The 26577-nt window shown below is 42.5% G+C and overlaps 1 protein-coding gene across 1 annotated transcript; it reads right to left on the reverse strand.

Annotated features, from left to right (window-relative positions):
* Positions 1-729: 729 nt before the first annotated feature.
* Positions 730-17760, reverse strand: LOC121003479 (snaclec coagulation factor IX/factor X-binding protein subunit A-like). Its single transcript, XM_040435359.1, has 5 exons — positions 17694-17760; positions 17362-17591; positions 9474-9611; positions 2573-2681; positions 730-1034 (listed from the first exon to the last, which is right to left on the reverse strand). The coding sequence occupies exons 1-5, from the start codon at positions 17740-17742 to the stop codon at positions 958-960; spliced, it is 603 nt and encodes a 200-aa protein (XP_040291293.1). The 5' UTR covers positions 17743-17760; the 3' UTR covers positions 730-957.
* Between the last annotated feature and the right edge of the window lie 8817 nt (positions 17761-26577).

The following is a 26577-nucleotide window of genomic DNA, read 5'->3' on the forward strand; positions in this document are numbered from 1 at the left end:
ACTCTTTGAATGAGAAGGTGTGTCCAAACTTTTGCTCTGTACTGTGTATATATATATATAATATATTAGTAATGCACCGAAAAGACGGAACTAATATTTAGATTCTGGTCATTTAATTTAATTGTTGCTCTTTAAATGATATTTGTACTGTTTGGAATTCAACAAAAATGGAGGCGAATTGGCAGCAGGCATCTGTATGTTGGAGGTAAAACACAGAACATCAGTACAGAACACATCTTCTCCTTTCTATTTGCAGTGTGTAATATGGGTCACCAGGGCTTCTTTTATCTATAGGCTCAGTGGGCCTCTGCCTATTGTTCTATTGTTGGCTGTAGGGGAAGTGGTACACACTGAAAGGAAATTTAGATATGAATACATCAAACATGTAAAATATATATATATATATATATATATATATAGTGGTCATAGTGATGTGGGAGAGGTGAGGACATGTGGAAGGCTGCAGATGGCGCTAAATGTTGTGAGAAGAGCCAATTAATGTTTCAAAGTCACACATGACATGCCTGAGGGACATTAAGGCAGCAGAAGACCTTTTCTGCGTGCTGCTGTTTTTGGAGGCTGATGCTCTAATCATAAAAAAATATAAGGACATCACTTACATAGCAACATTTTGTACATATGTAGAAGTGTGGAAGTTATAATTTTACAATTTGTAGCTGGTGGAGGACGGGTAGTCCTGGCAATTTTAAAATCAAGCAGCATTATACTATACAATCAATTTCTTTAATATCAGGAGTAGAGTTTAGCTTGTATGTCAAGCAAGAAGTAATTTTAAAACATTTTTAGCAAAAAAAAGTTCAGCTTTTTTCCTCATCAACCATGTGGACCAATTACGATGTGCCAAAATGCCATCCATCTCTAAAAGCAAGTAACTGATTGATTGCTTTGGTATTGTATTCATCAGTAAGTGTCATGTTCCTCAGATGTTCTTCAGTCTCACAGCTGACTTGGCTTGTATATGCAGATGAAATGGAGCTTCTGGACACAGTTTAGTTGAACCCAGGAGTTTCCACCTGTAGAAAAATGTTAAAGGTAATAATAAATTGAGTTTTCGAGATTTTAAAGTGAATTTTAGGGGCTCTGTCCTTGTTCAGCCTTGTTATATGTAAGAATCCACATATAAAGAGGTTACGGATATATACATGTGCACATTGATGTTGATGGTAAACCTGGCCATACACATGATATATAGTAACTGTCATCTGAATGCTTGTTCCGCTAACCACTATATCTTCCACTCCTCCCATACACATGTATGCTCAGTTCAGCATGCATCTGTGGTAGAAGGGAAACATCTCAAGCGGTGGCTTATCTCCCTGAGAACAAAAGAACCAGGCAGTGGAAATCCAGCATGTCTTGTCCTTATCTCCCCACGTGCGTAGAAAGGGTACTATGCACATTAGATGGTCATCCAATCGTGCAGGTTTGACCAACATATTAATTATGTATGGGTAGATTCATTTGTCTTTTTTCATGTACTTCAAAGGATCCATTACTTATTACTTGTGGTATGTCTTCAACAGCTTTAACTGTAACCACAAGTGTCTCTAATGGTGCAGGGGTAGTAGTTGCATCTGGTAATAGATGCCTGATTGCAAAATGACAGTATGAATTTAACTTATTACAATGGGTAGGGTTGACAGGGATAAGCGAATCAACTTCGGATGAAACATCGATTCGCACCCCTTTTTATGCAGCCTGTATTTTAGAGTGGAAAAGCTGTCAACTAGGGATGAGCGAATCGACTTCGGATGAAACATCCGAAGTCGATTCGCATAAAACTTTGTTCTAATACTGTACGGAGTAGGAGCTCCGTACAGTATTTTAATGTATTGGCTCCAATGAGCCAAAGTTATTGCTTCACGAAGTCTCGCGAGACTTCGCGCAATAACTTCATAAATTAGGCTACTTTCACACCTCCGTTCGGGTGTCCGCTTGTGAGCTCCGTTTGAAGGGGCTCACAAGCGGCCCCGAACGCATCCGTCCAGCCCTAATGCATTCTGAGTGGAGGCGGATCCGCTCAGAATGCATCAGTCTGGCGGCGTTCAGCCTCCGTTCCGCTCAGCAAGTGGACCCCTGAACGCTGCTTGCAGCGTTCGGGTGTCCGCCTGGCCGTGCGGAGGCAAGCGGATCCGTCCAGACTTACAATGTAAGTCAATGGGGACGGATCCGTTTGAAGATGACACAATATGGCTCAATTTTCAAACGGATCCGTCCCCCATTGACTTTCAATGTAAAGTCTGGACGGATCTGTCTGAACTACTTTCACACTTAGAATTTTTTCTAAGTTATAATGCAGACGGATCCGTTCTGAACGGATACAAACGTCTGCATTATAGGAGCGGATCCGTCTGATGAAACATCAGACGGACCCGCTCTGAACGCAGGTGTGAAAGTAGCCTTAATTTGTACTGTAAAAAAACATTTCCCAAGGTACCACTTGGAACCGAACCCAAGTTCGGGAGATTCCCTCCACAGTATGTGGAGTGTTAGTTTCCATGCTGTCCCATCCTCATTGTTCTCAATATGACCTTATCAGTCACATATTTACCTCCAAAGCTCAGGCTCAGGCATTTGTCGATACCAAAAAATTTCATCAGATTGCGTAGGGGGGACTTCAGAAAATCAAATGGTGATCCATCAGCCCAAACATTTGATCCCTGAGGAGCACACAAACATAGTAATAATCTAATGCTGCTTTAAAGAACTTTAAAGGGAAACTCGGGGCAAAAACAGTCATTGTTAATCCTATAAACCCAACCCCACTTACATCATCTTAGATCCACATTTTTCTTATGTAGAGCTCTCTCGGATTTACTATATTTTGCTTCTGCTCCTAACAGACATAGATTTTTCTTTCTAATGTACAAGAAAGCAATGATGGGGAACATACAAGCCTTTATATATGTATAATGTTTAGCAACTGACTAAGTTATGGTGCTAAGTTACTAATAAAGATCCCATGTATGCAGCTTTCGATCCAAAGGCCAGGCCCTTCTGACTCATAATGTCGCGATTGTGCTGCCCTATAGCCTGTTAATCGAGGTGTGGCTATTAACCACCTCAGCCCCCAGTGCTTAAACACCCTGAAAGACCAGGCCACTTTTTACACTTCTGACCTACACTACTTTCACCGTTTATTGCTCGGTCATGCAACTTACCACCCAAATGAATTTTACCTCCTTTTCTTCTCACTAATAGAGCTTTCATTTGGTGGTATTTCATTGCTGCTGACATTTTTACTTTTTTTGTTATTAATCGAAATTTAACGATTTTTTTGCAAAAAAATGACATTTTTCACTTTCAGTTGTAAAATTTTGCAAAAAAAATGACATCCATATATAAATTTTGCTCTAAATTTATTGTTCTACATGTCTTTGATAAAAAAAAAATGTTTGGGTAAAAAAAAAAATGGTTTGGGTAAAAGTTATAGCGTTTACAAACTATGGTACAAAAATGTGAATTTCCGCTTTTTGAAGCAGCTCTGACTTTCTGAGCACCTGTCATGTTTCCTGAGGTTCTACAATGCCCAGACAGTACAAACACCCCACAAATGACCCCATTTCGGAAAGTACACACCCTAAGGTATTCGCTGATGGGCATAGTGAGTTCATAGAACTTTTTATTTTTTGTCACAAGTTAGCGGAAAATGATGATTTTTTTTTTTTTTTTTTCTTACAAAGTCTCATATTCCACTAACTTGTGACAAAAAATAAAAACTTCCATGAACTCACTATGCCCATCACGAAATACCTTGGGGTCTCTTCTTTCCAAAATGGGGTCACTTGTGGGGTAGTTATACTGCCCTGGCATTCTAGGGGCCCAAATGTGTGGTAAGGAGTTTGAAATCAAATTCTGTAAAAACTGACCAGTGAAATCCGAAAGGTGCTCTTTGGAATGTGGGCCCCTTTGCCCACCTAGGCTGCAAAAAAGTGTCACACATCTGGTATCTCCGTATTCAGTAGAAGTTGGGGAATGTGTTTTGGGGTGTCATTTTACATATACCCATGCTGGGTGAGATAAATATCTTGGTCAAATGCCAACTTTGTATAAAAAAATGGGAAAAGTTGTCTTTTGCCAAGATATTTCTCTCACCCAGCATGGGTATATGTAAAAAGACACCCCAAAACACATTCCCCAACTTCTCCTGAATACGGAGATACCAGATGTGTGACACTTTTTTGCAGCCTAGGTGGGCAAAGGGGCCCATATTCCAAAGAGCACCTTTCGGATTTCACTCGTCATTTTTTACAGAATTTGATTTCAAACTCCTTACCACACATTTGGGCCCCTAAAATACCAGGGCATTATACCTACCCCACAAGTGACCCCATTTTGGAAAGAATAGACCCCAAGGTATTCGCTGATGGGCATAGTGAGTTCATGGAAGTTTTTATTTTTTGTCACAAGTTAGTGGAATATGAGACTTTGTATGAAAAAAAAAAAAAAAAAAAAATCATCATTTTCCACTAACTTGTGACAAAAAATAAAAAATTCTAGGAACTCGCCATGCCCCTCACGGAATACCTTGGGGTGTCTTCTTTCCAAAATGGGGTCACTTGTGGGGTAGTTATACTGCCCTGGCATTTTCCAGGGGCCCTAATGTGTGGTAAGTAGGTAAATGACCAGTGAAATCCGAAAGGTGCTCTTTGGAATATGGGCCCCTTTGCCCACCTAGGCTGCAAAAAAGTGTCACACATCTGGTATCTCCGTACTCGGGAGAAGTTGGGGAATGTGTTTTGGGGTGTCTTTTTACATATACCCATGCTGGGTGAGAGAAATATCTTGGCAAAAGACAACTTTTCCCATTTTTTTATACAAAGTTGGCATTTGACCAAGATATTTATCTCACCCAGCATGGGTATATGTAAAATGACACCCCAAAACACATTCCCCAACTTCTCCTGAGTACGGCGATACCAGATGTGTGACACTTTTTTGCAGCCTAGATGCGCAAAGGGGCCCAAATTCCTTTTAGGAGGGCATTTTTAGACATTTGGATACCAGACTTCTTCTCACGCTTTGGGGCCCCTAGAATGCCAGGGCAGTATAAATACCCCACATGTGACCCCATTTTGGAAAGAAGACACCCCAAGGTATTTAATGAGGGGCATGGCGAGTTCATAGAAATTTTTTTTTTTTGGCACAAGTTAGCGGAAATTGATATTTTTTATTTTTTTCTCACAAAGTCTCCCGTTCCGCTAACTTGGGACAAAAATTTCAATCTTTCATGGACTCAATATGCCCCTCACGGAATACCTGGGGGTGTCTTCTTTCCGAAATGGGGTCACATGTGGGGTATTTATACTGCCCTGGCATTCTAGGGGCCCTAAAGCGTGAGAAGAAGTCTGGAATATAAATGTCTAAAAAATTTTACGCATTTGGATTCCGTGAGGGGTATGGTGAGTTCATGTGAGATTTAATTTTTTGTCACAAGTTAGTGGAATATGAGACTTTGTAAGAAAAAAAAAAAATAATTCCGCTAACTTGGGCCAAAAAAATGTCTGAATGGAGCCTTACAGGGGGGTGATCAATGACAGGGGGGTGATCAATGACAGGGGGGTGATCAGGGAGTCTATATGGGGTGATAACCACAGTCATTGATCACGCCCGTGTAAGGCTTCATTCAGACGTCCGGATGCGTTTTGCGGATCCGATCCATCTATCAGTGGATCCGTAAAAATCATGCGGACGTCTGAATGGAGCTTTACAGGGGGGTGATCAATGACAGGGGGGTAATCAATGACAGGGGGGTGATCAGGGAGTCTATATGGGGTGATCACCACAGTCATTGATCATGCCCCTGTAAGGCTTCATTCAGACGTCCGGATGCGTTTTGCGGATCCGATCCATCTATCAGTGGATCCGTAAAAATCATGCGGACGTCTGAATGGAGCTTTACAGGGGGGTAATCAATGACAGGGGGGTGATCAGGGAGTCTATATGGGGTGATAACCACAGTCATTGATCATGCCCCTGTAAGGCTTCATTCAGACGTCCGGATGCGTTTTGCGGATCTGATCCATCTATCAGTGGATCCGTAAAAATCATGCGGACGTCTGAATGGAGCTTTACAGGGGGGTAATCAATGACAGGGGGGTGATCAATGACAGGGGGGTGATCAGGGAGTCTATATGGGGTGATAACCACAGTCATTGATCATGCCCCTGTAAGGCTTCATTCAGACGTCCGGATGCGTTTTGCGGATCCGATCCATATATCAGTGGATCCGTAAAAATCATGCGGACATCTGAATGGAGCTTTACAGGGGGGTGATAAGGGAGTCTATATGGGGTGATCACCACAGTCATTGATCATGCCCCTGTAAGGCTTCATTCAGACGTCCGGATGCGTTTTGCGGATCCGATCCATCTATCAGTGGATCCGTAAAAATCATGCGGACATCTGAATGGAGCTTTACAGGGGGTTGATCAATGACAGGGGGGTAATCAATGACAGGGGGGTGATCAGGGAGTCTATATGGGGTGATCAGGGGTGATCAGGGGCTAATAAGGGGTTAATAAGTGACGGGGGGGGGGGTGTAGTGTAGTGGTGCTTGGTGGGACTTTACTGAGCTACCTGTGTCCTCTGGTGGTCGATCCAAACAAATGGGACCACCAGAGGACCAGGTAGCAGGTATATTAGACGCTGTTATCAAAACAGCGTCTAATATACCTGTTAGGGGTTAAAAAAAACACATCTCCAGCCTGCCAGCGAACGATCGCCGCTGGCAGGCTGGAGATCAACTCTCTTACCTTCCGTTCCTGTGAGCGCGCGCGCCTGTGTGCGCGCGTTCACAGGAAATCTCGCGTCTCGCGAGAGGACGCGCCGGCGCGTCCAGGAGGAATGAATCAACCACCTCCAGGACGCGTCTGTGCGTACAGCGGTCCGGAGGTGGTTAAATAACGTAAACTTCCTTCTGGGAAGAAGCCAAAGATACTTGTGTTTGAAATACAGTATGTTACACGTGTGTTTCACGTATGTGCTTGAGTGGTACAAATGATTTAATAAAGGACAAGAGGATATTGAAGATGATAAACGCCCAAGACAGCACTCCACATAAAACACTGATGAAGATGTTAAAAAAATTGAGGAATTGTTCGAAGTGACTGCCGAATCAGTAACTGAATGATGGCAGAAAATATGATTATTGATTAAGAAATTGTTAGGCAATTTTTTACACAATGATCTTAATGCAACAAAAATTTGTGCTAAGATTGTTTCAAAATTTCTCACTCCTGACCAGAAAGACATTATGAAGCAAATGGAAGCAGATCCTAATTTGTTTAAAAGTCATTACATTATAAAACTGGATCTTCCAGTATGATCTTGAGACCGATGTCAGTCGTTGATTTGGAAAATCACAAATTCTCTAAAGCTAGTTTTACACAACTGCATTCAGTCTGGAAAATGTCTTAGTGAAAGCTGCATTTCGTGGTTCAAGTATGGCATGGCTGAGCTCAACCTATGCATCATAATGATCTATGATGCTATAAGTTCCAGCCCAACCATGGCTCTCCTGTTCTAGATTCAGACAATACCACCACCACTGTTGGTGAGGCAATTTTAGGCCGAAAAAGGGATTACAGTGCTAGAACACCCTCTATACTCTCCAGATCTATCATTATGCAATATTTTTTCTTTCCCAAAATCATATCTGTGCTCAGAGGAATATGTTTTACATCACTTAGAGACAACAACCCAGCTGAGCACTGGAATTAAGGATACAGTAATGTGTTCAAGCAGAAGAGAAGTATGTTGATAGAGAAAGGTATCAAAATGTACAACCACCACACATGTTACTTAATAGCCACACCTTTATGTGCCCTCAGTACAGAGCCCCTTTGCAGAAATCGCCTTCTCATCAGTAAAGTAGACCACTACATTTACATGTAGAGAACAGTATGTGGAGTGCTAGTGTGCAAGTTTCCATGGTGTCCCATTCCCACTGCTGCTGGCAAATGACGTTTTTTGTGTGTGCACAAACGATCCAATTACCCAACATACAAGCGTTTAGCTCGTTCATCAGGTGATCGGCAGTACATTTACACCACCAGATAATCACTCCTATTAACGCTCCTTACTGATTATCTTTAGGATTCTCGGCCCTCGTAAAGGGCCCTTTAGACCAATGTATCTGGCTGAATCAGTGGTCAGTTCAGTAGGCCAGGTACGAGGCCTGACAAGACAGACATAGATGTGTGTATTTATTAAGATGTGTGCTTCTCTGAATACATTTGGTTCATTGTACTCAAAGGTATCAGTTTAAGACTGGAATATCAATATTAGTAAATTCCAACCCGTGTCCTTTTGCCCTAGGATGCAGAACCTGTCATTATTATGGGTCTTTGCTATGGGTTGACTTCTCTTGTATGTGTGCCACAGCTCCCTCCAGTAAGAAGATGGAGCTATCTACTATTTGTCAAAGTAAAAAAAAAATGGAAAATGTGTTTTTTTTTTCTCAGGGTGTGGCTATACATTGGGTAAACACTGCGGATATTCCGTAGTGGATTTGCATACGGAAAATCCTCAGTGTTTACAGTAGCAGCGGGATAAGATCTTGTCACATGCCACAGTTTGTGCAAGAAATCTGCACATAATTAAACATGCGGTGTGGATTTTAAATTTGCATAATGTCAATTGTGGGTGTGGATTTCTTCCATGGATTTCACCCTTTGAAATGAAGAGGGTTAAATCTGCAGCAATTTGCGTCTGTATTTATTACAATGGAATACTAGTAGGGTCACTTCGGATCTTCATCTATGTACTGTAGAATCTACAGCGGACTCACTTGTGGCCATAAGCTGTCCAAATCCACCACTTATACCACAGCAGAAACCACAGCGGTTTCTGCAGTGGTTGTTCAATTTGGGTGCCGCACACCCGCTCTTGCCTTAGCTCCATTGCATGAGCAGACACCCACCATGGCTCCAAACGGTGGCTGTCTGCACGATGTATCAGTCTGTATTGGCACAGTCGTGTCTTTTCACTGCGGTCCCACGAACTGCACTGCTGCCTAAAATTTAGAACAATGGAAGGCAGACACTATGCGGCCACCAGCGAAATAGTGAGGTGTCCACACCAAAATTCCACCATGTGACTAGGCCCTTAAAGTCCTAATGCAGTGACCCAGTGGAGTGGTTCTCTGATATACAGGATAAATTGTATTGTATGCATTATGTATGGGCTGTGCATCTTGCAGCTCAATAACTTCCAAGTAAATTGCGCTGAACTGTAATACCAGACACAGTCCATAAATAAAAGTGGTGCTGTTTCAGGAAAATAATTTGTGCTTTTTTTGTAATGTCAGACAACCACTTTAAACTGGGACATCATCTTGAGATAATAATAGGATTGTGCCTACATCTCCCAAGGAACCAGTAAATGATAGACATAGTAGTTTTGTCAGCACAACATAAGCTTTGTAACTTCTGCTGGACGTTGTCACTCACCTTTTTCGTGTTGCCTCCAGTCCACAGTTTGTCACCACGAAATCCTTTTGAGCTGGCCAGAGCCATAAGGAATTGATTGTGCTCCTGATTTATGATACTTGTAAGATGAGCACGACTAAAGAGAGACTGGCAATGTTTCTGTATTGTATGGAAGGAGGAAAGTTGTCAGTGGAACAAAGCAAGCCAAGGACAATAACTGATTATAGTGATGAAGTTACTACAATGGAGGTTAACTCAATTAGTCAGGTACCGCTACACAAAAAGTGCTCCAACCACCACATCCCAAGTAATGTAACACGACAAAAATAGCAAGGTGTGAAAAAAGAGTAATGAGCATTCAAGCAATATATAAACCAGTAATTGCTCTATTCAAGAGTAAGAATTGACAAACACAAGTAAAAATAAAAACATTTAAACAGCACACTCAGTAAAGCTCAAAGAGAAGGACCATGATATGTCGAAATCTCCAAAACCACCCCTGAACATAGACACCTACAAACATCATATACTTCCAAGTAAAATAATAAACAGCATGTCCAGAAAAGGGTCAAAATTAGAGGCCACATTTATCGATCCTAAAAGAAAAAGCAAAAATATCCCACACAAAGTAATCAAAAAGTTAAACCAATCAGGTCAATCAGGTAAAAAGTAGGGGAAAAAAATGGCAGCAAAAAGATGAAAAAGAGGGATCACCAATGTAATAAGATGGCCCTGGAGGATAAGGAGTTGTTACATAAAGTGTTTTTTGCCAAATTATCCATAAACTTCTTATAGGAATATTGGAGGAAGGACACAAAGTAGAGTTATTAGAAAAGATGCTTCAGAATTCTTATTTTATGAGGAATGCATGTAGTCACCAGGAGAGGTGACAGTTCTTCCTTTAACCTTTGAACAAACTTTGGATTAAACAATAGTACAGTGTGTACATGAGGAATAACACTATTTCTAGCCATAATATGACTCGTATCTTGCATTTTTTAGCAGTTTTCCTCTGTACATAGTGAATGTCTAGTTTTCAGTTCTCTCAGACATGGTGGATAGAGAGTAGCTGCCATCCACTGCACACAGAAAGCAGAGGAGAATCTGCCTCCTAACCTTCTCTTGTGCACTCAGAATCAGCCCCAGGATCATGGAGGACATTACTGAGAGGTACTGACTTGTATGGTTGTGAATAAAGCACTTAGGAAGTTTATATATCAGCCCATGAAGATCCAGCAGTTTGCTTGTATGTGTATGTTCTTGCTCATGCCTTCTCTCTCCCCTCTTCATAGACTTGCATTAACGTGTAATATGATCCTCCTTTGGAACTTTTTATAGTGAAAAGCAATTAGAAAGGGGGGAGGGAGAGGTAAACAGCTAATAACATGAGAACTAGACATTTCTCACGTATAAGACATATTAATAGTAATAAAAAATTTATAGTAATAATTACAAAGTTTCCTATGGTCTCTTGTACTAATCATTTATGCAAAGTTGTATGAAAAGTTATGACCATTTAAAGAGTTACAAGAAAAAAGCCACTCGAAATGCTTGTAAAGAAAAACACCATTAGACATGCTGGCATTTTTTTTTACAAGCCAAAAAAAAGAGACAATGTGGTTGAGGTGCAATTGAATCCACATCATAAAAAACACAAGCAGTTTTACTGCAGCTTTATTTTCCTTTTGGAAACAGTATATTTTCAGACCTATGTGTACTACATGTTAAAAATTGTATATATTTGTTTTAATATTTAAAAAAGACTGTCCACATATTAGAATTTTGTGCTGTTGTGTACCATTTCTTTGTAGGAGTTGTATTTTTAATGGTTTTACACTGCTGTTGTACATTTTGTGATGCCCAGGTTTGTAGATTTACTATTTAGAAAGTTCCTTGAAGGGGATATGTCAGGGGCAGCATAAAGTGACGCAAGCTGTGTTGAGTCATTAATGTGTGCAGCCAGCACTACCAGCAAGTCCAGTGATATGCGTGTTCTCCTTGCCCTCTAGTTGCTGATTAAGGCGTCATGCACACGTTGCCTGGCCCTGTCCGTATGGTGGCCTGCAAACAGCGGGTCTGCAATATGCGGGCACTGGCCGTGTGCACCCGGCATCATAAATGCAGACCCATTCATTTTAATGGGTCCGCAATCTAGAAGGTTGGTGCGGAACGGAGGCACAGAACCCCACGGAAGTACTATGGAGTGCTTCCGTGGGGATTCTGTCCGTGTATCCGATTGCAAAAAAGTAGTGCATGCACTACCTTTTTTGCAGTGCGGGCGGACTACGGACCCGTTCAAGTTGATTGGGTCTGGACCCGTCTGCGGAATCCACATTGATGTTGCCCGTGCATTGGGGACCGCAAATTGCGGTCCCCAATGCACAGAATGGCCGACCACAAGACTCTTTCTCTGGCTGCTTCATCTTCTGCACCGACATTGAAAGCATTCAGCATATGCACAGAAAGGGTAGGTTCACACTGAGTTTTTTGGAGGTTTTGAGATGGATTTTCATGTAGGTTTTTCAGCCAAAGCTGGATGTGGATTCCAAAGGAATATAAAGGAAGCACTTAGACTTGTCTAGCCTACTGGATCCACTTCTGGCTCTGGCTCAGAAACCTGTAGGAAAATCAGCCTCATGAATCAGCAACTCTGAAGCTGCTGCACATAGAGAAACCTTTCTTTAGCTTGATTTGAGCTCAACATGGTCAAGTACAGCAGAGACAAAGGTACTAAGTGTTCAGGGCCCCAGGCATCCCTAAATCGGGCAAAACCCTTACTGACATGCAGATTTCTCAATGAGAAAAGCATTGCATCACCGGCGAGCACATTTAAAATGGCGACTGGAGACACATGCCTCACAAAACCTGCTGATGATTCTGAAGACAACTCTGTGGATTGTGAGCAAGGCAACTCTGACTCAGGCCCCATCTCCAAAGAGTTCCTCTGCAAGACACTTCTCCAGGACATGAAACCAGTAATGGCTGAACTGTCAGTTATCAAGGCATAGATTGCGCAGATTTGTGGGAGGTAGACTCCCTTAAATCTTCTAGCTCTGATATCATTCTACATGCCTCAGTTTTAGAAGATAAGCTCGAGCACCAGACTAAGGAGGTAGACAAGGCCTTCCTATTGATTGAAGACCAAGAGAATTGGAGCAGACATAAAAACTGCAGAATCGAAGGCTTACCTGAGACCTGGGCCCCTGAATCACTCCGGAAGGTAGCATAAAGGTATATACCAGCCCGGATCGCAATTGAACTTATTCATACAGCACTGCACCAGAGCCCAAAAGCCCAAGCAACCTCTGAGGGATGTGGTCTGCGGCTTTCTGTCTTTTGTGGACACTTCTCAGATTCTGTAAGCAGCAAGAGAACAGGCTGCAATCTTCTAAGAAGATGCAGAGCTTTCCTTTTTTCAGGATATCACTGCCTCCCCCCTGGCAAAGTGGAGGATCTTGAAGCCACTTCTGGAGCATCTGAGGGCCCAGCACCTTCAATATGCATGGCTGTATCCATTTGGTTTGGCCATATTGAAAAATGGCTGCCGGATCATCATTCATACACCAGACCACCTTAAAAAAGCCTCAGATGCTTTGGTTATACAACCCATCTCGATACCATCATGGCTGCCATCTGCATCTGGCGATCGCTTACCATCACTGCCTGCCAGGGAATCATGGAGCTATGTAGTAAGACCAAGGTCCTCCAGGTTTGATAACAATTCAGGCTGAACTATGCACACCACAGTGTCATTGTGTTTCCTTTATGACAGAGGATCAGGACAGGATGCTATGGCAGTAGCTATGTTATGGATCCATAACATTGGATCCATCACGGCCTCAGATCATGTTCAATGCTCATGTGCATCAGTGGGACTAGAACTGGAGGCTCAGTGAATCTTTACTTAGGTTGGAGAGCCATCGCAACTATATTGAGTCACACCTTCAAACGTTTTGTTGAGATTAATACACATTCTAAATCGGCACACTCATTCTAAATCGGCACACACTTCCTTTGGTAAATCCTTTATTAGGTTCGAGGGTGAAATGGGACAAACAACAATAGACTTCCTCTTGGCTCAAACAGCCACTACGGAGCGCCTTCATAAAAGGTCTTTCCTTACTTCGGCTCAAGAGGAACTGAAACAGATATTGGAGTCTATATCAGCTCATATTCACCTTCATTATAGACACTGGTTATATGCATATGGTAACAAGGGAGGTAAACTAATGTCTGCTCTCATAAAAAAACACAGATACCTGCCATTAAGGACCAACACGACACTCTTTATAAGGACCCCCACAATTGCTAAGGCCTTTAAATAATTTTATTCCGCATTTACCAACCTAGATCCCTCTCACCCGCAGGCTTCTCCCGCACACATGACACATTTGACTGGTCATTTTCTCCAAGATCTACAGCTTCTGTCCCTTAGCACTGATAAAGCTGCATTACTCACCTCACCAGTTACTATAGATGAGGTTTAAGCTGTTTTACTTAGCCTTGCTTCTGGTAAAAGTCCTGTCCCAAACGGCTTTTCTCTACTATACTAAAGCACATTTCAGGATATTCTCCTTCCACATTTCCTAAATGGTTGCAATTCCCTTTTCCAGGAGGACTTTGACCTAAACAATTTCAGGATACTGAAAATTTGGTGACAAAGACCTTGGTTTTTTACTCTGACGTCATTTTGATGGTTTATACAAATCTATTGAGATGTCTACTTTTGAGAAAATAGCTGGAGCAAAAATCCCTGTCTCTAGGAAAATATCGTATCTCCATACTCACTTTGGGCATTACAGCTCACCAGCTAAACTGAGATTCTTGGAGGAATGGGAGGGGGAGCTGGGCATCTATCTTTCTGAATCTGACTCTCAAGCGATCCTTTCATTTTCATGGTTTTCCCCTTGAATTAGATTGCAAGAGAATCATTATAAAATCCTTACTAGATGTATCACGCACCACATTGGCTTTTTGCCCACCATTTTCCAGATTCAGATTTGTGTTGGAGATGTGGGGAGCGGCCTGGCTCCCATTCCCATATATGGTGGAACTGTACTATGATCAGATTGAGGAGGTCATTCAGAGGGTGTGCTGCACTACCAGAACACTATCAGCAGAGTTGATCCTTCTGGCAAAACCAGATGACTCATTCCCTCGTAATAAATCCAGTTTGGCCGCACTTCTCATAGCCGCGGGGAAATCTCTGATCCTATTGTTTTGGAAGCAGACAATGCCACCCTCTTTCCAAAATTGGGTGGATAAGGTTCATCAGATTTGCCAAATTGAAGAAATGTCTAGCTGGATTTCTAGATCCCATCCAAAGTTCTTGAAATTATTGGCCCCCTGGTTCTCGGCTTTCTCAAGGCCATGATTGTTGATTTTACTTTTTGAGTATTCCTGGATGACTTACTTGATAAATACTACTAGATTTACATCGGCTCTTCTGCAAAGGCATGTGTATCCAAACCTCCTGCTGCTAAACCCCCCCCCCCCCCCCCCCGCATTCTTTTCCCTTCCATACCTCGGCATTGAAATATCACACTGGTAATTTGCACAGTTATTGTTTTTATTTCAGTGTGATTAGCAATGCTTGACAATGGACTTGTGCACCCTTCTTTCTTGAATGCCCTACGGGCTAGACCATTGTCCGTATGTTCTTTATTTAAAAAATAAATAAAGTTGATAAAAAAAAACTCTGTGTAAACCAACCTTTAGGGGAGATCCTGGTGCATAAATCTGTGCATGTGCTGAATGCTCTCGGCACTGGCCTTGAATAAGATGCAGCCAGAGAAGCTGTAATGTGGGTAAATCATGTGACTGCTGCCATCTTGTTAATCAGGAACGCGGTGGCACCTGCATCTGATGCTTGCATACGGAATCTATGGGTAGTGAGAGGCCTGAACTAGGGTGCTAAGGAAAGAAATGAGGGGGGTTTCCTATGCTAGTAACCATATGTTCTTGGCATTTTAGGGTATGTTCACAAGTGGTGGATACACTGCAGATTTTCCAGGTTTTCGTATGGCAAATCTGCAGCATTGTGCAGAACCAGCAAATTGGATCAGATTTTAAGAAAGCTGATCAATATTGTGTAAAATATCTGCAACATATATTGACCAGCTCTACGGATTTGAAATCCGAAACATTTATGCTGCAGAGCTCCACTGTTGATTTTACCCTTTGAAATAGTGAGGGTGAAATCTATAGCAAAAATGCTGTTACACACAATTTTGCTGTGGTTTTTGTCATCGTTTTTGCCACACATCCAAGCCAAAATCTATGGAAGCGAACTTCTTCACTGTATTTTCCATGTGGACGTACCCTGAAAGTTTTCTTTAGCAAATGGGAACAGGGAACCATTTGTTGCATTGGGATTTACGTTGTTTATTTTATGGTGACTATAGAGTGAATCTAAAAGCCTTTAGGGTACATTCACACGATATTGTAGTTCATGTGGATTTTTAATTTCCGCACCATTGCAGATTCCACCCAGATTTCACCTTTTGCATTAATACTGTATTATGCTGCATGTGGCCTTTTTATCTCTAAATACATCAAGTGTTCTGCTATATCAACAATAAACACCCTCCTAACACAGAGCAGTCCTAGATGAGGTACAGATAAGTCTTTGTAAGGTGGTTTTCATACCACCTAGAATGCAAATACATCCGTTTGAGTTAGAAGGCAGTAGATAATCCACGTTTACTCTCATAAAGATAGAGCAACAAAGGTTGATTAATATAATCCTAGAAATATAAAGGAAATAGTTCAATACATCTTAAGACATTTAGACCTGCTCTCATATTCTGAATATCTACAGTAAAACATGGACTTCAGCTGCCCATAAAGAATTGGCCTTTTTGTCCAGAAAGATCTAATGTGAATGGAACTCTTTAAGGTGGGTTTACAAGGGCTGAGGATCAGCCGATATCAGGAAGCAAGCGTTCCTTCCTGACAACTGGCTGCTCACTTAGTGGGCGTGAAGCGTTGCATTTACAAGCAGAAATCATCTCCACATTATGAGAACAAGCAGTCGCCATTGTGATCACTCGTCCTTATACAGCTGCATTGTTTCTGGGCAGCAGATCGCTATTTAGCCAGCACAATCTGCTACCCAGAATCAATAATTTATTTGCCTGCACAAAAGTCAGTTTCATCTGATGAACAAGCATTTGGCTCGATCATTGGTTGATCGGCTGCACCTTTAGGCAGGCCTGTGTAAACCCGCCATTAGAGAGTGTATGTTTGGAGACATGTCTTATGTTCTTTCTTCAAATTTGGCAAGCATGGGTAATGAAGCTGAATCTGAAAGCTTTGATAGGTGTAATTCTATATAGAAACTTTTAGAGGTTCACTGCAATTTGCTTTTGGGCCATTTGGCATCTTCAATTTATGTTTCCCACTACAAACCAAGCTGTAGAGTGCTGTTCTGTGACAAATCCATCAGAGAACTCATTTAAGGTCCTCCCTCCCTTTCCTCTCCTAGTCAATCATCTATGACCAAAAATCAAAGTTGAACTTTAAAAGGCGTTCATAAATAAGCTTAAAAGATTGTTCAGGGTAGGGAGGTGATGGTGAGTTCTTGGATGACTGTAAACAGGATTCTGCTGCTGCAATGTACTATGAAAGATTGCAGCTGCAAAAGACAACTGGTACAACATTTGTAATAAAAAGCTATACAAAAATAGATTTTTAGGTCAAAATTAAAAAAAGCATTTTAGAAATAAAAATGCCCTCAAATGTTCCCATAACCTTCAATACTGAAAAGAATGGCCTTGACTTTCAGGAACCTCTGTCTTGATCCCAGTTGGCAGTATGGACATTTTATATCAGTGACACCATGTATATACAGCAGGGTAGCTTTACTCTCACTTGTAAACCATCCATTTTATGGTCAATTTATTCTTACCTCTGCATCGTTCCAGCTAAGTTCCCAAGCTACATACAAGTGACAGTAACCACGATAGGAAACCCAGCCATCTTTGCAAGGACCTTGACAGAAATACTTTGGGTTCAGGTCATCTGATGATTCAAATTGCTGTCCACTGTCCTCTTCTGAAGAAGAGCTCTTCCCAAAGTTAAGGAATGGAAGCTGGATTTCAGAAGATCTTGAGTCTTCACGTTTCCCAAATATAAACCCTGTACAGAAATGTATGCTGGGTTAGTGGTCGTCATCACATAACTGGTCTATTGATTGGTACTGAGTTTGGGTTGATTACAATAGAAAATAAAATTAGTTACCTAGAGATCCTTGAAGAAACAGCAAAGAGAGCAACAGTAGAGAGAACATGCTGGAGATTGTACGTCCTGCAGAAATATAATACAGATGAATATATTATATAATGATATCGAAAAATATCACCATACAAACATATACAAATAAGACCAAGTTATAAGAATCTAGTGTATCCCATACAGGGTGAGACTGGTCCACCAGAGTACAAGAGGATCCTATGGTGAGTCCAGACTATGAGACAATAAAGATCTCCAGCAGAGAACAACCTCATTTGGGGGTGAATATATGAGTTTATTCACAAACAACCTTTTAGCCATGCCTAATAAGATATTGGGGTTTATCAAAAGGGACATAAATACACATCATGAGAGCATAGATCTACGACTTTACAAATCATTAGTCAGACCGTATTGCGTACAATTTTTAGCACTTGTGCACAAAAAAGACATAGTAGTGCTTGAGCATTTTCAAAGGTCGGCAACAAATGTAATACATGGATTGGGTGGACTGCATTACCCAGAAAGATTATAAACATTAGGGTTATTTAGTTTAGAAAAAAGACAGCTGAGGGGAGATCTAGTAACTATGTATATCAAAGGTCAATACCTGGCTGTGACAAGGGGCCATCCTCAGCATCAAGAGGAAAGAAGGTTTCTACATCAACATAGAAGGGGGTTCTTTTTTTTTTAATAAATAATTTTATTCGGATTCATATATATATATATATATATATATATATATATATATAAATAAAAGAAAAGAAGCAGCACTCAAATAGTATGCGGGTGCAAAAGATCCTTCTATCAGACCTGTGACCAAGGTCCAGATTGTAGATACAAAGCAAAAAAGAAGGCAGCACTCCAGGTAGTGAAAAAAGTGGACGGTTTATTCACCCAACCAGCAGCAACGTTTCAGCTCTCTCTATGGAGCCTTCGTCCAGCTGAGTAACATGTGCACAATAACATACATAAGTAGTGGCAGTGATTAACATAATTACAAATTGATTCATGATATCATAGAAAAAAATAAAGTAAATACGGTATACTAAAAGTGCAGTCACATAAATAGTGCAATTCATCTATATATCTGATGTGAATATAATTAGACATAAGTGAAATCATAAAAATACATGATATAATTGATTTAGTGTAAAATATAACCAAATTTTACATGATTGGTAATCATTACAAAAGTGAACACGTGTGTGAACATAATAAAATCAATTAAAAACCTTTGAATGGATCAATGCTGGCTGAAGCGACATGGTGGAAACTGCTGGCGTCCGGAAAAGGCAACGGCGCATGCGCCGCACTATCTGTTATCGCGAGACATGTACAGGAGCTGAGCATCATTGTAGACCATAACAAAAATGGCCACTGTGGAAACATCGCATTAGGGCGCATGCGCAAGACAGCACTGCCGCCCATAGAGTGTTTGACGTCACTGAGTGACAGAAAATGCACCGCAGTGTACAGCAGAAAAAGGCCGATCCTATTATCGGGGGCCAGCGGTTCAATGCCGGTCCCCGACAGGACATTTGTATCGGCAAGGGGGTGTGGCTGTCATACCAACTCCACCCTGTCGTCCAGATATATCGGCGCATCCGCTCCATGCCGCTCATGACTACCATATAGTGAAGAATCCACATTGTGAATTAATCACACTGGTATGAAAGAGCGCACGGATCCACTGCATCGGTAGACATAAAGAAATATATGAAAACATTTTTAATTGATTTTATTATGTTCACACACGTGTTCACTTTTGTAATGATTACCAATCATGTAAAATTTGGTTATATTTTACACTAAATGAATTATATCATGTATTTTTATGATTTCACTTATGTCTAATTATATTCACATCAGATATATAGATGAATTGCACTATTTATGTGACTGCACTTTTAGTATATTTACTTAATTTTTTTCTATGATATCATGAATCAATTTGTAATTATGTTAATCACTGCCACTACTTATGTATGTTACTGTGCACATGTTACTCAGCTGGACGAAGGCTCCATAGAGAGAGCTGAAAGTTGCTGCTGGTTGGGTGAATAAACCGTCCACTTTTTTCACTACCTGGAGTGCTGCCTTCTTTTTTGCTTTGTGTATATATATATATATATATATATATATATAGAGATATAGAGATATATCGACATCATCAACATTACACAGTATTGTCAGAAATAGATACAGTTAGTCAGTATAGACCTTTTACAGATAGAACACAAATCAGCCTGTTAAGGTTGTGCCATCAACATCCATTTAACTGTATAATAGAGAGGTGAATCCATTTTCTATGTGAGAAACAAAAAACTAAAATAAACTTCCCCTTGAACCCCTATCCCACAACGTAGCCTGTGAACAGTAACGTTTAGCACTGTGGGTAAAACCCCTCCAAAGATCAATCCCCTAGTTTACCTAGCCTATTAGCTATCCTTTCCTTCATGAACCAGGTAGTTTCGGTGAATGGCTTAACCACCTCTCGAATTTCATACTGTGTAAGAGACTTTTCAATAAAATCTTTCCATTTGTGGAAAAATCTTTTCGTGGCATTTTCTTTATTCCTTTCCGTGTCCAATCTGTCCATATACAGTACATAAGCACCTTCATTGTACCTAACACCTCCTCTAGGGAGGGTAATTGTGGCTGCAGACACTTTCTCAGCACACATTTCTTAGCTGCCAGTAGCATGACATGTGGCCCTTTAATGCCTACTACATTGGAGGACTCCACCTCTTGATCTTTGGGGACAAAGTGAAACACACACTGTAATGGCGCATCCCGAACTTCAACCTCCCAAGTGTTTTTAATAAAGTCACATATGTCAGTCCAGTTGCATCTCAAAAGACTACACCCCCAAAGTCCATGCAATAGATCAGCTTTCTGAAGGCAACACTTAGGGCAGCTCCTCAGATAGTGTGCTGGTGCATTAGTGTATGAGAGATCAAACGCATAAGTTGCTTTATGTATTATTTTAAATTGGATTTCTCTCCAAGGTTCACTAGCTATAGCACTCCTGACTTTATCCATGCCTTCTCTGATTTTAAGTATGGCGCTATCATCCCCCAACGTTTTCTCCCAGCTTTTAAAAACTGCTTTTGTCTATCCATCCAAAGAAACATCTCGGAGCTTTGAGAGTGTATTATTTCTGTCTGCTGAGCTCATTAAACTATAGAAACGGACTATATCCTTCTCGTCTCCCAAGACTCTGGACTGGGATTCACAGAAAGCCTTCACTTGTAGGTATTGAAGATACTGCTTGGAAGACATGTGGAATTTATCCTGCACCTGTCCCCCAGATAACAGCTTCAACCCCGTATCATCCAATATATCCCCAAGAATATGAATACCTTTCTGCTTCCATTCCCTAAAGAGTGCATTGCACTTGCCTTGTTGGAATGCAGGAAGGGTCCACAGAGGCATATAAGCCGAGATATATATGGAAAGTTTGTAGATTGTTTCCACGCCATTATAGTGTGTTTAAACAAAGTTGTGCATTTTGCGTTCTCGGGTAACATGGAATATTTTGTGTGCAGTAACGCCTTCAGATTGCAAGGGGCCACCATCTCCTGTTCTAACTCCCTATTGGAATATACAGAGGTTTCCCATAACCAATCTTTAATGTGTCTGGTTATCGCCGCTAAGTTATACAACATAAGATTGGGTAATTGGAGCCCTCCTTCCCACTTAAGGAGACATAGCTTTTTATATGCTATTCGGGGCCGTTTATGTTTCCGCCACAAAAATTCAACGAAAGCTGCTTGCAACTTAGTTATATCAGCGTGTTTTAGCAGTAGTGGTACTGTTTGCAACGGGTATAACAGTCTGGCAAAACTTGTCATTTTCACCAGCTGTGCTCTGCCCAGGAGTCACAACGGAAGGTCTTTCCATCTTTGCAATTCTTGTACTATTTTGCTTATCAAGGGGGTATAGTTAAGTTTATACATCCTGGCCGGGTTTCCTCCCGGAGCCTTGCTGTTTTGACAACCAATCCTGCACCGCCAGCACTATGCGTATATTCTTAGTTGCTGACCTGCCTTTTACAAAACCTACTTGATGATGTCCTATCAAATTGGGAAGGATGTCTGCCAGTCTGTTTGCCATTATCTTAGCCAGTATTTTCAGGTCCTGATTAATCAGGGAGATTGGCCGGTATGAGCCTGGATGTGTCAAATCTTTTTCCAGTTTTGGTAACAGTTTGATGTATGCCATTGTTCCGGACGGCATCACCTTCTGCTCCTGCAGAATTCTAGCAAACAATGACGCCAAACTGGGGACTATTTCCACTCCCAGGGCCTTATAAAATTCCGCCGGGAAACCATCTGGTCCTGGGGCCTTCCCATTTTGAAGGGCCTTAATGGTAGAGAGGATTTCCCTTTCCATAATTGGGGCGTTTAGGGAGACAGGTCCTCCTCTCCCACTTTAGGTAATTGCAGGGCATCCAGAAAATTCACCCCTCCCTGATATCATAGGGACTTTGGGTGAATAACTGCTCGTAATAGTTTTTAAAACACTGCACTGTGTCTCTAGGGTCAGTTACCAACTCTCCTTGGTCTGAGCTAAGTTTTGGCATTGGTTGCTGGGGCCTCCTCCCTTTTGCCATCCTGGCTAAGTTGACTCTGGAGACTGCTGCAGGTATACTAGTGATATATAATGTGTATGCACCTAACTCGCAAGCTAATTCTTTCTTTCATAACCTAGAACAACGTGTCCTTTAAGACACTCAGCACCTAGTTTTGGTGGGAGGTGACCTGAATGCTTTACGTTCGACCTCGGAAGACAGAAAAAGGACGAGAACAAACCTGGGAGTGAAGGTAGATTCGGCTCCCCTGCTCCCTACCCTACTAGAGGCCACGGGACTCACTGACATATGGAGGTATTACAACCCCATGGAGAGAGAGTATACTCATTTTTCGCATTCCCAACAGGCCTGGTCCAGAATAGACTATTTTCTGGGGACATCTTACCTGCTCCCAAAGGTGAGGGGGGTGGAGATAGGGGAGTTGGTGATCTCGGATCACGCCCCGGTTACAATACATATACAGGATGAGGGCCCCAAAGGCACAGATTTTATATGGCGTATGTCAGGCTACCAGGCTCTGGACGAGGATTTTAAAACTAATCTCCTGGGGTGGTGGTGGGAATTCTCGGAAACAAATGCCCAGCACAAAAGTGACCCAAGTCTGTTTTGGGACACAGCGAAGGCAGTGCTAAGGGGGAAAATCATGGCCTAGTAGGCCACCAAGAGAAAAGTAGCACGGAAAAAGGTTTTAGAGGCCACGGAGTCACTGAGGCAATTGTATGCTGCTTATATACAGCACCCCACGGATCAGAATAGAGTAAATTGGGTAACGGCAAAACATACTTTTGATCACCACTCAGAAACGCTTGAGCGGTTGTATGCTGACCAGACATCAGCCTTTTTTTAAAAAATATGGTAACAAAGCGGGGAAACTGCTGGCCAGTCTCCCCTTCCCGTCAGTGTCTGTCTGTATCACTTTACATTGAAGTTTCTTATGTAATAGTATGAGTACTCCCACCTTTTTCCCCTCTGACGGCGAACCCAGCACTTCTCCCACCCATAATCTATGCATCCTCCCAAAATCTTTTTCTTCTAAATGCGTCTCTTGTAACAACGCCACATCCGTCCTAAGGCGCTTGAGGTGTCGCAAAACCATAAACCTTTTGTGCGGTGATCGTAACCCTTTCACATTCCATGTGATTATTCAAACCATTGCTCGGGTATCAGATCTCACCCACTATACTTTCCCCACAGTGCTACAAAATAATTTCCCTCCCCGTTCGTAAGTCCAAACCTAGACTAGAATCTTTTAACAATAAATCAACTGAAAACAACAACAGTATTCCCAACGAATATCTTTTCTTCTGACTTCACTTTTTTCTCGCATTCAATGAGACTTCGTAATCTCAAATACTACTTCTCCTACTTTAGACAGCATTTTCCATCCGCCCCCCTCTAAGCCATCTAACATCTGAGGAAAACCTCATGAGCATACATCAAGGAGACCCCCTTCCCCGTAGCGATAAGGTCTGAAAATCCCAGTGGGACTGACCCACCGTCCCGCTCCGGGCGAGGTGGCTTTGCTGTCAACCTATGCCCTGTCCCTAGATATTAGACTTCCTATCTCCCGTCCTTTAGACATCCCGGTCCCTATATAGCATTCACAGTATGAACAGTGGTAGAAGATAAGGACACAAGAGAAACATATCCCCTTTAAAGCAAAGTATCAACGGTAAAATAACGTTGCTCCTCCGTGACCTGTTTTCAAGGTCCTCCGCTTTCTCCTGCAGGGCAGAGGTGGATTTTAGTACTGCCGCAATCTGTGCCTGGGACTTTGCTAGCTCATCCTCCAGCAAAGATACCCTCTGCTCCAGCTCTGTTATCTGGGAAGTGTCTGTGATAGCTTGCAATTGCGTTAAGGTAGTCCCCACTGTGGCCTCCAGAGTCCTTTTAATATCAGGGGCTAATTGGGCTGCCACCTCCATTGCCAGGGACTTACATGTGATACCTAGTCCCCTCAGTACCTCCGGTTCAGTGGTGATAAGGTCCTCTGGCTCCCCAGTACGCTCTACATCAGGAGCCTGTATATTCAGTCGAGGGGGAGGCTGAGACATTGATCTGGAGGAGCGCATGGTGCGCTCGGTTGCGGCCGCCATCTTGCCTACGTTGCTGAGCTGTCGCTCGTTTCTCCGGGGTTGCACTGCTTGGAGCGGGTCTCCACTGTGTGTGCCGCCCCTCCTCAGGAACTTCTCCATGCGGGTCTGGATATGAGAGGTGATTTGCCGGGGTTACCCCCTGTCTGTTCAGGGATGTGACAGGTTTTGCCGGCTCGGTGGTGCGGAGCTCTCTCCTCCCACTGCCTACATGCGAGCGCCGGAACCGGAAGTCCCAGAAGGGGGTTCTTAACTGTAAGAGCAGGGATACTATGGAACTCTCTGCTTGAGAGGTTGTGATGGTAAACTCATTAAAAGAGTGAGAAAAGAGGGGCCTGGATATATAGTCATAATATAAGTTATGATCACTAGATTATTACAGAAGGGTCGATGATCCAGGGAGTTATTCTGATTGGAGTCTCTGAATCAATATGGCAGCAAAATAGGCTGAACTGGATGGACAAATGTCTATTTATACCCTTAAGGCGAGTGTAGATGGGCCAATGAAGCAGCCGATTGTCTGGAAGGAAGCAATCCTTCACAACAGTCGGCTGCTCGTTCAATGAAGGAGATCACAGAATGAGGATGAGAGATTGCTATTACGATCCCTTATCCCCATACAGAATAATTGTTTCTGGGCAGCAGATCGCTATTTAGACAGCACAATCTGCTGCCCAGAAGCCATGATTGGTGGTGCCTGCATGAACAACATCACCCAATGACAATGGTGGATTGCAATAGAGGCGTTCGGGTCTGCAGCCCCGGGCCCAGAACCACATACTGCAGAGGGGCACGGGAGCGCATAGTTCCCTGCCCCGCCGCGGATCACCGCCATAGGCTTCAGGCCTAGTAGGCCTGAGGCCTATGCAGTAGTGAAATACCGGCGCTGGCGGGCGTGATGACATCATCGCGCGCCTGTGCTGGGATGCAGCACTGTGACGTGTGCGCGACTGCCTCATCCCGCCTTCCTCTGCGAGCAAGCACCTGGCCCTGGACATAGGTGAGTATTTAGCTTTTATTTTTTTTTATTTTATGTGCCTACTTTGGGGGACATGGGGTGTGGAGACACACAGGAGGACATATGAGTGAAGAGACATCGAGTACATCGGGGGAAATGACTATATTGGGGCTTCTGTACGGGGGCAAATTACTATGTGGGGGGAAATTATTATGGAAGGATTACTATGTGGGGGCTGTGTGGGGCCAAATTATTATGGGAGGGACTACTATGTCGGGGCAAATTATTATGGGAGGGATTACTATGTGGGGGAAAATTACTATATGGGGCATTGTGGGGGAAATTACTATATGGGGGCAGTGTGGGGGAGATTACTATATGGGGCAGTGTGGGGGAAATTACTATATGGGACAGTGTGGGGGAAATTACTATATGGGACAGTGTGGGGGAAATTACTATATGGAACAGTGTGGGGAAAATTACTATATGGGAGCAGTGTGGTGGAAATTACTATGTGGGGCAGTGTGGGGCAAATTAATATGTAGGTCAGTGTGGGGGAAACTACTATGTGGGCAAAACTACTGTGTGGGGGCAGTGTGGGGGAAATTACTATGTGGGGTCAAATTACTATATGGGGCAGTATGGGGGAAATTACTATGTGGGGGCATTGTGGGGGAAATTACTATATGGGGGCAGTGTGGGGGAGATTACTATATGGGGCAATGTGGGGGAAATTACTATATGGGGCAGTGTGGGGGAAATTACTATATGGGGCAGTGTGGGGGAAATTACTATATGGGGCAGTGTGGGGGAAATTACTATATGGGGCAGTGTGGGGGAAATTACTATATGGGGCAGTGTGGGGGAAATTACTATATGGGGCAGTGTGGGGAAAATTACTATATGCGGGCAGTGTGATGGAAATTATTATGTGGGGCAGTTTGGGGCAAATTACTATGTAGGGCAGTGCAGTGGCGGATCCAGAGCCTGGTCTCGAGAGGGGCACTTCCAGATTATTTTCTGTCCGCCGCCAAAAGACTACACAGTGTAGAGGTATACTGTATATTGTGTGGCACAGTGTATGCTATATGTGTATAACAAACATATTTCACATGGAAACTTACAATTACTTGGCTTGGCCCTTGGTGATCTCGGACACCACTTCAACACTTGGCTGGGGGGCACGGTGGAGCTGATGTTGTGTTTTATCCTAATAAGAAAGATTTCATAATAAGGATTTGGAGA

Source organism: Bufo bufo, chromosome 6 (genome assembly GCF_905171765.1).
Source record: "Bufo bufo chromosome 6, aBufBuf1.1, whole genome shotgun sequence".
Taxonomy (NCBI): Eukaryota; Metazoa; Chordata; class Amphibia; order Anura; family Bufonidae; genus Bufo; species Bufo bufo.

Excerpts from the sequence above, each read along its gene's own strand:
- LOC121003479 (XM_040435359.1), bottom strand. The coding sequence starts at position 17,742 with ATGTTCTCTCTACTGTTGCTCTCTTTGCTGTTTCTTCAAGGATCTCTA. Across the intron at positions 17,592-17,693 it reads GTTTCTTCAAGGATCTCTAG|GGTTTATATTTGGGAAACGT; the intron begins GTAACTAATTTT and ends ATTTCTGTACAG. Across the intron at positions 9,612-17,361 it reads TTAGCTGGAACGATGCAGAG|AAACATTGCCAGTCTCTCTT; the intron begins GTAAGAATAAAT and ends CATACAATACAG.